The 13379-nt window shown below is 39.2% G+C and overlaps 1 protein-coding gene across 7 annotated transcripts in view; it reads right to left on the bottom strand.

Annotated features, from left to right (window-relative positions):
• LOC112920491 (cytidine monophosphate-N-acetylneuraminic acid hydroxylase) overlaps positions 1-13379 on the bottom strand; it is a 152040-nt gene that overhangs the window by 17849 nt on the left and 120812 nt on the right. For all 7 annotated transcript variants that reach the window (XR_011995659.1, XM_025999281.2, XM_025999285.2 and 4 more), the window contains one exon: positions 820-960. Coding sequence is in view for 6 of the 7 variants with exons in the window: in XM_025999281.2 (XP_025855066.1) it covers positions 820-960 (141 nt within the window). In the remaining variant the exon portion in view is untranslated. The remainder of the gene's footprint in view (positions 1-819; positions 961-13379) is intronic.

Below are 13379 nucleotides of genomic sequence, written 5' to 3'. Positions count from 1 at the left end.
CTAAAAATTGTGAGAAGCCTAATTAAGGCCATGGCAGAAAAGGCTGGAAGCAAGTGCTGGATTTATGGCAGATTTACGAAAGGGAATGAACCAGATTCAACGAGTAGTTTGACACAGGAAATCAACAAAAGGTCAGAATCGCTGATTACCACGTTCACACTGACTTTGTGGGGGGAGGCAGGCAGAGAGCAGCTGCACCTGTGGTAATTGTGTGCACTGATCTTTACCACACCCAGTTTCTAAGTAAGGGTGAGAAACTTACAGTTTTATTTGGCTCAAGACAAGTATTTATGAAAATAAAGGTCTGTCACATGGGTGTTAACTTTTCTTGAATTGTACTCCCAACGCACTGCTACTTGTTCAGATGTGTTCTACGTGAAACATGCAGTTGGGTAACATTTATACTGATATGAAAACCAACTCTCGAGCTTATTGCTGTTTGCTTTCTTAAGACACCTTATTTTGAGCCTATCAATAGTTGGGGATAGAAAAAATTTCCCCCCACCCTTCATCCTCAAATAAGTTTATGAGATGAGGAAAACGTTTTGAGTATTTCTTATATAACATGAAAAACTTGGGGGGAAACTCGTTTTTTCCCCTTAGATTTGAAAGATATTTCATAGTTTACTTGTAAGATTTCCAGTTTTAAAAATGATATGTGGACCTTACTGCACAAGAAACTCACTATGCCAGCCAGCAGAAACAATATTCCTATAAATAAGGACTTGTCAAGAGGCCATGGGTGTGCTCTTTATTTTCTCATAAAATTGAAAAAAACCCATAAACCATCTTTGGCCTCTATAAATATTCAAACCAAACCTGTCAGTTGGGTCCTTTAGCATCCTACTCAGATCAAGAGTGGCTCCAGGTCGTGGGGTCCATGTTATCACATCAGAGTTTTTCTTGATAAGATTATTAAGTTCATTTGGGTCATTTTTGATGTTTGTTTCCTTAATATACCTGAGAAATAAGAACATGGCCAGGTAAGAAAGTAATTTATTCTCAGATGCATGGTCTGATTAGAACTTTTTTTTCCTCCACATTCTCACTTCACAATCCTATCCACTTATCCCATGGAAAAACAAAGACTATACTTGGCCTAAGGATTATTAGTAAGAGAAGTTGTGTTTATACTTTGTTTTTAAGTATAATCATACAGTGGTTGGAATTAAAGTTACATGTACCAAAACCAACTATTTTAAATAGGTGGGAATGGCATACTCTTCTTTTTAATATTAATTAAATATATATAGGACTAGATGTTATTTGGCAGGAATAACACTCAGTGCTTAACATGAACTATTTGATTTTATCTTCATTAGACTCCAATGAGATAGCTCCTATTAAATATCTCATTTTCGAGAGAAGGGAACTAAGGCTTCAAAGGGCCAGGTGACTTGCCTATGGTCAGCACACCAGATGGCAGTGCTCCCCTGAGCTCTCCACCACACACCTTGAGTAGGGCTCAGCCTTCCCAGGAGGTCACAGGGAGGGGCTTCTCCCCCCACTTTGGGAGCAAAGTCTGAAAAGCCAGGAAGCCGATCCTTACTAGAAACTGAATCTGCACTTTGATGTTGGACATTACAGCCTCCTGAGAAATAAGTTTCTAATGTTTATAGGCTAAAAAAAATTAAAAATAAAAATGGAAGTCTCAAAACCATGAAGAATCCACCTATTATAAAAGAGTACACACATCCTCAGTGATAGCTCCTCCTGAGACCTAGTCTCTAACTGTGCTTCTATTGATCAGAGATGAGCATCTCCCAAATTCAATTCCAAACCACAATCTTTCTGGAAATCACCATTCCAGTGTCATATGGGAAGGTGGTGATGGTCTTGGCACAGAAAAGGGGAGATCCAGAGAAAAAGGATTTGTATTGTGTTTCATTGGACATGGGTTATATAGACTGACATTTCTGTTAAAGGGAATTTTACTCTCTGGAGCTATAACCTGTTACTTAGACCCAATAGATAATTTTAGGCAGATGGACAGATACAAAACATATGTAAGCATTTGTATTTCTGTAGCACCAGGGTGACTTATGTTATTTACTACCCTGGAATCAATACTGCACAACTGGGTCAAGATGTCACTCACCCACAGATATGAATAGCTTCTCCCTTCCTATGTGAGTTAATATCCTCCCGTGGGAGCAGAACTCATTTTGAAACAGTGCCACCACTCTGTCTCCTCTTCTTACTACCTCTAGTCTCAAGATGATTCACTAACTGATCTCCCAAACCATAACACTATTAAAACATAATATGAGGTATTCACAAAATTCACTTCCTGATGCTTCTTTGTCTCCCTCTAAAATAATAGTAAAACCAATACTGAGATGACACCCTGTCGGGGGTACTCCCAGTATGGAGAGTAACATTTGCCCGTTACATACACACTGAAGAGTGGCTTGCAATTATTTTAAAAGGCAGTATACTAAGTAGCCATGTGTCCTGTAATCAAGTACCCACCACATCCGGTTCTTCATGTTCTTGGGAGTTCAACTTCCTTAACACCTCTGGAGTCTGAACTGGCTTCTCAATCCTCACTGTCACTCATCGTTACTTCCTAGATTACTGTAATGGTTCTCAAACTGGCCTCCAGAATCAACATTTCTGTTTCCCTTCCCACCACACAGACATACAACCTAAGCTCCCCAGTTCACATCTCATTATGTCCCTGTTCCTCATCGGACTCCTTTATTGGGCTCCTCATTCCTTCAGGTCAAAATCCAAGCCATAAGCAGTGGCACACACAATGCTGTTCACCATATGACTTCCTGGCTCCTCCAGTGCATGCCTCCTTAGTCCCCTAGACTGAGTCCCCTATCCTGCACTGTACTTCTCACCTCACCATCTCTCCATCTCTGCTAGTCAGTGTCTACTCATACTTCAAAACTCAGATTCATAGTCTCACCCAGTCATCTTCTGACCCTCATGGCATCCCACTGCCTCCAGAACACACAGGTATCATACCACTTAGCATTCTGTATTTTAATTGTTTTTCTCTTCCAGTAGACCATAATTCTGATGACAATCATTTCATCTCTGCTTCTCTTAGAACAGTGCTGCTCAATAAATGATAAATGATAATGAACAATATTCATCTCAAGGAATTATTTTTTAATCTTAGGTCAGTCTTTCCAGAAGGATTAGGAAGATAAGAGGTAGCTAAATAATGTCAACAAGAAGGTCAAAAGAAAGGAAATACATCAGCAATCAGATATATTAACTGATTAAACACAAGTAGGTATGTCACAGAACACAGAACTTTAAAGCAAAAGCAGTCATGTTTTAATAATGAGACAAATGAAGCCTAAAGAAGTCAATTAATTGCTTCTAATAAGTGGTAGAAAGAGAACCTAAATTCCATATACATGATTTCTTCTACGTGCTCCTCTAATGGATGGGAAATCATGGCCAGTCCTTACAGGATGTTGTTATGAACTTATCTTGAGGACGGTTTATCATCCAATAAACTTATAATAAATATGTAATACCCAACAAATTTAGATAAGTAAATTATTACAACAATTTCCTCTTGAGTACAACGACATATGCATTCTCTGTCTGCACAAAGGCAGTCCTTCCCATTTGATCACAGAGTATTCCTAGTATGGAGGAAAAAGAGGAGCATCATAAAGCAGATGGTACTCATACTCTCTCATAAAAAAATATAGTTAGAGGCTGAGTCACTGCATGTACTAAGGATAAAGTCAATTCTATATATAATTACAGAATCTTATAAAAGCAAAATTAAAATATCTATGAGATCTTAACATTGAAAATAATAAAACTATGTTCCAATATGACAGAATGGATAAACCATACATATTCTTTTCTTAAGGGGTTATGAGTTCCATGAAATGTGCAACCAGACTTAAACAAATATGCTAGCTTTAACTACCATGGCTGAAGATGTTAAGAATAACTATTTGCTTTTTTGTTTTTTAAACAAAAAAATTATTTTAAATTAAAATATCCAAAAAATAAATAAATAAAATAAAATATCCATTTGCATTCAATATTTTTACTTTGTGTGAATGATTCTATGAATTTTAACACATGCACAGCTTTGTGCAACCACCACCACAATCACTATGCAGAGCCATTCCATCACCTCTGAAAAACTCTCTCATGTTGCTCCACTCCAGTCAAACCTTCCCTCAAGCCCAGCCCCTGGCAACCACTGATTTGTTCTCCACCCCTACAGTTTTGCCTTTTCCAGAATGCCATGATGACAGAATCATACAATATGTAACCTTTTGAAACTGATTCCTTCACTTGGTATATGATGCCTTTGAGATTCATCCGTGTTGTTCTGTATATCAATATTTACTTTTTATTGTATTCTATGGTATAGATGTATCATCGTCTGTTTATGCATTTACTTGTTGAATGATATTTGAGTTGATTTGGTAATTATGAATAGAACTGCTTTTAATATCTGTATACAGTTTTGGTGTAATAGAAGTTTAACTTCACTTTGGCAAATACCCAAGACTGGGATTCCTGGGTCATATGATAAATGCATATTTAAAGAAACAGCCAGGGAAGAGGGGCAAGACGGCGGAAGAGTAGGGTCCCCAGGTCACCTGTCCCCAACAAATTACCTAGATAACCTTCAAATCACCCTGACAATCTACGAATTCGGCCTGAGATTTAAAGAGAGACCAGCTGGAATGCTACAGTGAGAAGAGTTCGGGCTTCCATCAAGGCAGGAAGTGGGGGAACAAGAAATAAAGACACAAAAGGCCTCCAAGGGGGAGGGGCCCCGCGAGGAGCCGGGCTGAGGCCGGGGCGAGTGTCCCTAGGACAGGAGAGCCCCGTCCCGGAGCAGCAGGAGCTGCACCAACCTTCCCGGGCGGAAAGGGGCCCGCAGGGAGTTAGAGCAGGACCCAGGAGGGCGGGGATGCCCTCGGGCTCCCTGGGACAGTAACAGGCACCTGCGCCCCGGGAGAGTGCGCCGAGCTCCCGAAGGGCTGCAGCGCACGGCGGGACCCGGAGCAGCTCGGAGGGGCTCGGGCGGCGGCTCCGCGGAGGGGGCTGCGGGGCGGGAGCGCGGATCCAACAGCGCAGGCCCCGGAGCACAGGGCGCCAGGACACAGCCCAGGATCCGGCCTCCCCCGGGACAGGCAGAGGCCAGGAGGGCCCAGGAGAGCAAGGACACTCCTGCCCCGAGTTGAGCAGATCAGCGGCCCCGCCCCGGAGCCTCCAGGCCCTGCAGACGGAGAGCCCCGGAGTTACTGCAGGAGCTGACTCCAGGGCTCCAGAGCTGCCACCGCCACTGAAGTTGTTCCTCCTGAGGCCTCACGGGGTAAACAACCCCCACTGAGCCCTGCACCAGGCAGGGGGCAGAGCAGCTCCCCCAAGTGCTAACACCTGAAAATCAGCACAACAGGCCCCTCCCCCAGAAGACCAGCTAGACGGACAAGTTCCAGGGGAAGTCAAGGGACTTAAAGTACACAGAATCAGAAGATACTCCTCCGTGTTTTTTGTTTTTTGTTTTGTTTTGTTTTGTGTTTCTTTTTTCTTTCTTTTTGATTTCTGATTGCTTCCCCCACCCGCTTTTTTTTCACCTTTCTTTTTCTTTCTCTTTTTCTTCTCTTTTTTCCCTTTTTTTCTTCTTTCTCTTTTTTCTTTTTCTCTTTTCTTTCCTTCTCTCTCTCTCTTTTTCTCCTTTTCCCAATACAACTTGTTTTTGGCCACTCTGCACTGAGCAAAATGACTAGAAAGAAAACCTCACCTCAAAAAAAGAATCAGAAACAGTCCTCTCTCCCACAGAGTTACAAAATATGGATTACAATTCAATGTCAGAAAGCCAATTCAGAAGCACTATTATACAGCTACTGGTGGCTCTAGAAAAAACCATAAAGGACTCAAGAGACTTCATGACTGCAGAATTTAGATCCAACCAGGCAGAAATTAAAAATCAATTAAATGACATGCAATCCAAACTAGAGGTCCTAACGATGAGGCTTAATGAGGTGGAAGAACGAGTGAGTGACATAGAAGACAAGTTGATGGCAAAGAGGGAAACTGAGGAAAAAAGAGACAGACAATTAAGAGACCATGAAGACAGATTAAGGGAAATAAACAACAGCCTGAGGAAGAAAAACCTACATTTAATTGGGGTTCCCGAGGGCGCCGAAAGGGACGGAGGGCCAGAATATGTATTTGAACAAATCCTAGCTGAAAACTTTCCTAATCTGGGAAGGGAAACAGGCATTCAGATCCAGGAAATAGATAGATCCTCCCCTAAAATCAATAAAAATCATTCAACACCTCGACATTTAATAGTGAAGCTTGCAAATTCCAAAGATAAGGAGAAGATCCTTAAAGCAGCAAGAGAAAAAAAGTCCCTGACTTTGATGGGGAGGAGTATTAGGGTTACAGCAGACCTCTCCTCAGAGACCTGGCAGGCCAGAAACGGTTGGCAGGATATATTCAGGGTCCTAAATGAGAAGAACATGCAACCAAGAATACTTTATCCAGCAAGGGTCTCATTCAAAATGGAAGGAGAGATAAAGAGCTTCCAAGACAGGCAGGAACTGAAAGAATATGGACCTCCAAACCAGCTTTGCAAGAAATTTTAAGGGGGACTCTTAAAATTCCCCTTTAAGAAGAAGTTCAGTGGAACAATCCACAAAAACAAGGACTGAATAGATATCATGATGACACTAAACTCATATCTGTCAATAGTAACTCTGAACATGAATGGGCTTCATGACCCCATCACAAGGTGCAGGGTTTCAGACTGGATAAAAAAGCAGGACCCATCTATTTGCTGTCTACAAGAGACTCATTTTAGACAGAAGGACACCTACAACCTGAAAATAAAAGGTTGCAGAACCATTTACCATTCAAATGGTCCTCAAAAGAAAGCAGGGGAAGCCATCCTCATATCAGATAAACTAAAATTTACCCCGAAGACTATAGTGAGAGATGAAGAGGGACACTATCTCATACTCAAAGGATCTATCCAACAAAAGGACTTAACAATCCTCAATATATATGCCCTGAATGTGGGAGCTGCCAAATATTTAAACCAATTAATAACCAAACTGAAGAAATACTTAGATAATAATACACTTATACTTGGTGACTTCAATCTAGCTCTTTCTACCCTCAATAGGTCTTCTAAGCACAACATCTCCAAAGAAACGAGAGCTTTAAATGATACACTGGACCAGATGGATTTCACAGATATCTACAGAACTTTACATCCAAACTCAACTGAATACACATTCTTCTCAAGTGCACATGGAACTTTCTCCAGAATAGACCACATACTGGGTCACAAATCGGGTCTGAACCGATACCAAAAGATTGGGATAGTCCCCTGTATATTCTCAGACCATAATGCCTTGAAATTAGAACTAAATCACAACAAGAAGTTTGGAAGGACCACAAACACGTGGAGGTTAAGGACCATCCTGCTAAAAGATGAAAAGGTCAACCAGGAAATTAAGGAAGAATTAAAAAGATTCATGGAAACAAATGAGAATGAAGATACAACCGTTCAAAATCTTTGGGATGCAGCAAAAGCAGTCCTGAGGGGGAAATACATCGCAATACAAGCATCCATTCAAAAACTGGAAAGAACTCAAATACAAAAGCTCACCTTACACATAAAGGAGCTAGAGAAAAAGCAGCAAATGGACCCCACGCCCAGCAGAAGAAGAGAGTTAATTAAAATTCGAGCAGAACTAAATGAAATCGAGACCAAAAGAACTGTGGAACAGATCAACAGAACCAGGAGTTGGTTCTTTGAAAGAATTAATAAGATAGATAAACCATTAGCCAACCTTATTAAAAAGAAGAGAGAGAAGACTCAAATTAATAAAATCATGAATGAGAAAGGAGAGATCACTACCAACACCAAGGAAATACAAACGATTTTAAAAACATATTATGAACAGCTCTACGCCAATAAATTAGGCAATCTAGAAGAAATGGACGCATTCCTGGAAAGCCACAAACTACCAAAACTGGAGCAGGAAGAAATAGAAAACCTGAACAGGCCAATAACCAGGGAGGAAATTGAAGCAGTCATCAAAAACCTCCCAAGACACAAGAGTCCAGGGCCAGATGGCTTCCCAGGGGAATTCTATCAAACATTTAAAGAAGAAATCATACCTATTCTACTAAAGCTGTTTGGAAAGATAGAAAGAGATGGAGTACTTCCAAATTCGTTCTATGAGGCCAGCATCACCTTAATTCCAAAACCAGGCAAAGACCCCACCAAAAAAGGAGAATTACAGACCAATATCCCTGATGAACATGGATGCAAAAATTCTCAACAAGATACTAGCCAATAGGATCCAACAACACATTAAGAAAATTATTCACCATGACCAAGTAGGATTTATCCCCGGGACACAAGGCTGGTTCAACACTCGTAAAACAATCAATGTGATTAATCATATCAGCAAGAGAAAAACCAAGAACCATATGATCCTCTCATTAGATGCAGAGAAAGCATTTGACAAAATACAGCATGATCAGGAATGGTCCTGATCAAAACACTTCAGAGTGTTGGGATAGAAGGAACTTTCCTCAACATCTTAAAAGCCATCTACGAAAAGCCCACAGCAAATATCATTCTCAATGGGGAAGCACTGGGAGCCTTTCCCCTAAGATCAGGAACAAGACAGGGATGTCCACTCTCACCACTGCTGTTCAACATAGTTCTGGAAGTCCTCGCCTCAACAATCAGATGACAAAAAGACATTAAAGGCATTCAAATTGGCAAAGAAGAAGTCAAACTCTCCTTCTTCGCCGATGACATGATACTCTACATAGAAAACCCAAAAGCCTCCACCCCAAGATTGCTAGAACTCAAACAGCAATTTGGTAGCGTGGCAGGATACAAAATCAATGCCCAGAAATCAATGGCATTTCTATACACTAACAATGAGACTGAAGAAAGAGAAATTAAGGAGTCAATTCCATTTACAATTGCACCCAAAAGCATAAGGTACCTAGGAATAAACCTAACCAAAGAGGTAAAGGATCTATACCCTAAAAACTATAGAACACTTCTGAAAGAAATTGAGGAAGACACAAAGAGATGGAAAAATATTCCATGCTCATGGATTGGCAGAATTAATATTGTGAAAATGTCAATGTTACCCAGGGCAATTTACACGATTAATGCAATCCCTATCAAAATACCATGGACTTTCTTCAGAGAGTTGGAACAAATTGTTTTAAGATTTGTGTGGAATCAGAAAAGACCCTGAATAGCCAGGGGAATTTTAAAAAAGAAAACCATATCTGGGGGCATCACAATGCCAGATTTCAGGTTGTACTACAAAGCTGTGGTCATCAAGACAGTGTGGTACTGGCACAGAAACAGACACATAGATCAATGGAACAGAATAGAGAACCCAGAAGTGGACCCTGAACTTTATGGTCAACTAATATTCGATAAAGGAGGAAAGACTATCCATTGGAAGAAAGACAGTCTCTTCAATAAATGGTGTTGGGAAAATTGGACATCCACATGCAGAAGAATGAAACTGGACCACTCTCTTTCATCATACACAAAGATAAACTCAAAATGGATGAGAGATCTAAATGTGAGACAAGATTCCATCAAAATCCTAGAGGAGAAGACAGGCAACACCCTTTTTGAACTTGGCCACAGTAACTTCTTGCAAGATACATCCACAAAGGCAAAAGAAACAAAAGCAAAAATGAACTATTGGGACTTCATCAAGATAAGAAGCTTTTGCACAGCAAAGGATACAGTCAATAGAACTAAAAGACAACCTACAGAATGGGAGAAGATATTTGCAAATGACTTATCAGATAAAGGGCTAGTTTCCAAAATCTATAAAGAACTTATTAAACTCAACACCAAAGAAACAAACAATCCAATCATGAAATAGGCAAAAGACATGAAGAGAAATCTCACAGAGGAAGACATGGACATGGCCAACATGCACATGAGAAAATGCTCTGCATCACTTGCCATCAGGGAAATACAAATCAAAACCACAATGAGATACCACCTCACACCAGTGAGAATGGAGAAAATTAACAAGGCAGGAAATAACAAATGTTGGAGAGGATGTGGAGAAAAGGGAACCCTCTTACACTGTTGGTGGGAATGTGAACTGGTGCAGCCACTCTGGAAAACTGTGTGGAGGTTCCTCAAAGAGTTAAAAATAGACCTGCCCTACGACCCAGCAATTGCACTGTTGGGGATTTACCCCAAAGGTTCAGATGCAATGAAACACCGGGACACCTGCACCCCGATGTTTCTAGCAGCAATGTCCACAATAGCCAAACTGTGGAAGGAGCCTCGGTGTCCATCGAAAGATGAATGGATAAAGAAGATGTGGTTTATGTATCCAATGGAATATTACTCAGCCATTAGAAACGACAAATACCCACCATTTGCTTCAACGTAGATGAAACTGGAGGGTATTATGCTGAGTGCAGTAAGTCAATCGGAGAAGGACAAACAGTGTATGTTCTCATTCATTTGGGGAATATAAATAATAGTGAAAGGGAATATAAGGGAAGGGAGAAGAAATGTGTGGGAAATATCAGGAAGGGAGACAGAACATAAAGACTCCTAACTCTGGGAAACAAACTAGGGGTGGTGGAAGGGGAGGAGGGTAGGGGGTGGGGGGGAATGGGTGACGAGCACTGAGGGGGGCACTTGAGGGGATGAGCACTGGGTGTTATTCTGTATGTTGGTAAATTGAACACCAATAAAAATTAATTTATTAAAAAAAAAAAGAAAGACATAAAGAAACAGCCAAACAGTTTTCCAGGAGGCAGTACCGTTTTGAATTCCCAACAATAATTTGTAAGAGGTTCTATTGTTCTGCATCCTTACCATAACTGGATATTGTTGATTTATCAAAACTTTATTTCACTGTGGTTTCAATCTGCATTTCCTAATGGCTACTGATATGAGCCCATCATTTCTTATGTTCATTACATCTATATATCTTCATTGGTGAAGTACCTGTTCAAATGTTTTGCCCAGTTACTATTGAGTTCTTTGTTTTCTGACACTGATTTTTGAGAGATATATTTTCTGGATACAAGTTATTAGTCAAATATTTGATTTGCAAATATTTTCTCACAGTCTTTAGTTGTCTTTTTATTCTTGTAACAGTGACTTTCATGAGAAAAAATTTTCATTTTGATAAAGTCCAATATAGCGCAATATGGATTGCGCTTTTGGTGTTATATATAATAAGAAGATTTTGCCTAATGAAAGTTATGAAGATTTTCTCCTACATTTTCCTCTAAAAGTTTTATAGCTTTACATTTACATTTAGGTCTATGATCCATTTTGGATTATTTTTTGGTATACAATGTGTGGTCTAAATTGAGATTATTATTAATTTATTTAATCTCAATCTAATTGAGATTATTATTTTGCATATGAATGTCCAATTGTTCTAATAACATTTATTGAAGAACTATCTTTTTTCTGTTGAATTGTTTTATACCTTTGTCAGAAATCAATTGTTCGTATTTGTGTGGATCTACTTCTGGATTCTCTACTCTATTCCATTGATCCAGTGTTTATCCCTTCATTGATATCATGCTGCTTTAATTACTGTAGCTTTATAACAAATCTTAAAATTTGGCAGTGTGGGCCCTCCAAAGTTACTCTTTTTCAAAATTGTTTTGGCTGTTCTAATTCCTTTACTTTTCCTTATGAATCTTAGAGTTAGGTTGTCTGTATGTACAAAAAACTTCTGCCAGGATTTTGATGGACAATGCATTGAACCTACAGGTTTATGTAGAAGTAACTGAATGTTAACTATACTACACTCTTAACCAATAAATAAAAGAAATTACAAGGGAAATGAGAAAGTACTTAGCGATAAAATGAAAACAGAAACACTGCATATAAAACCCATGAAAAAGGGGATCCCTGGGTGGCGCAGCGGTTTGGCGCCTGCCTTTGGCCCAGGGCGCGATCCTGGAGACCCAGGATCGAGTCCCACGTCCGGCTGCCGGTGCATGGAGCCTGCTTCTCCCTCTGCCTGTGTCTCTGCCTCTCTCTCTCTCTCTCTCTCTCTGAGTGTGACTATCATAAGTAAAAAAAGTAAAAAATAAAAAGCATGAAATGTAGTAAAGGCCGTGCTCAGAGGAAAATTTATAGCTCTAACATCTATATTACAAAAGAAGAAAGATCAGTAGAGAGAATCAATGAAACCAAAAGTTGGTTTAAAAAGATCAACAAGTTTTTTCTTTGAAAAGATCAACAAAATCTACAAACCTTTAGTGAGACAAAGAATAAAAGAAGATACAGATAACTGAATCATAAAGCAGGGACATTACTACTAACCTTACAAAAATAAAAAGAATTAAAAGATAAGACTATGAGCAATTGTACAATAACAAACTAAATAACTTAGTGGAATGGACAGAGTCCCAAGAACAAACAAATTGCTTAAACCAACTCATGAAGAAAATAGAAAAGATCATCATTCTCAAACTCTCCGAAATCATAGAAAGAAATACTGCCTAATCCATTCATTCCATGAGGTCAGTATTATATGACCCTGATACTAAAGCCAGGTAGCTGGAAGGGACTAAGAGACATAAACTTCCAGTTGTAAAAAAAAAAAAAAAAAAAAGTAATGGAGATGAAAAGTACAGCAAAGGTTGTATAGTCAATAATATTGTAATAATGTTATATGGTGACAGGTGGTAACTACACTTATCTTGGTGAGCACTGAGTAATGTATACGATTGTCAAGCCATTTTGTTGAACACCTGAAACTAATATAATATGTCAACTATTCTTCAAAAATAATTTTTAAAGATGTTACAATAAAAAAAATATGGACCAGTATTCCTTATGAACACAGAAGCAAAAATCCTCAACAAAATACCAGCACACAATATCCAACAGCATATTAGAATGATTATACACCAGGAGGGATTTATCACAGGAATGCAATAGGGTGGTTCAACATAAGGCAATCAATAAGTATATTTTACCACATTGGTAGAATAATGGGGGAAAAAACCACAAAATCATCTCAACTGATGCAGAAAAAGCAATTTACGAAATTCAATATCCTTTCATGATAAAACACACAGAAAACTAGGAATAAAAGCAAACCTCCTCAATATGATAAAGAGTATTTATGAAAAATCCATAGACGACATCATGTCAGTGGTGAAAGAATGACAGCTTTCCTACTAAGATCAGGAGACAGACAAGGAGGCTGGCTTTCACCACTGCTATTAAAAATTGTACTGTAAGTTCTAATAAAAAAAATTAGACAAGGAAAAGAAATAAAAGGCATCTAATTAGAACAAAAGAAAAAATAATTAGAACAAAAGAAGTAAAATTTCTCTATTGCAAATGACATGACCCTATATATATA

The sequence above is a fragment of the Vulpes vulpes genome, chromosome 12, assembly GCF_048418805.1.
Source record: "Vulpes vulpes isolate BD-2025 chromosome 12, VulVul3, whole genome shotgun sequence".
Lineage (NCBI taxonomy): Eukaryota > Metazoa > Chordata > Mammalia > Carnivora > Canidae > Vulpes > Vulpes vulpes.
The sequence above is the reverse complement of the archived record's forward strand: the minus strand, read 5'-3'. Positions and strand labels throughout refer to the sequence as shown.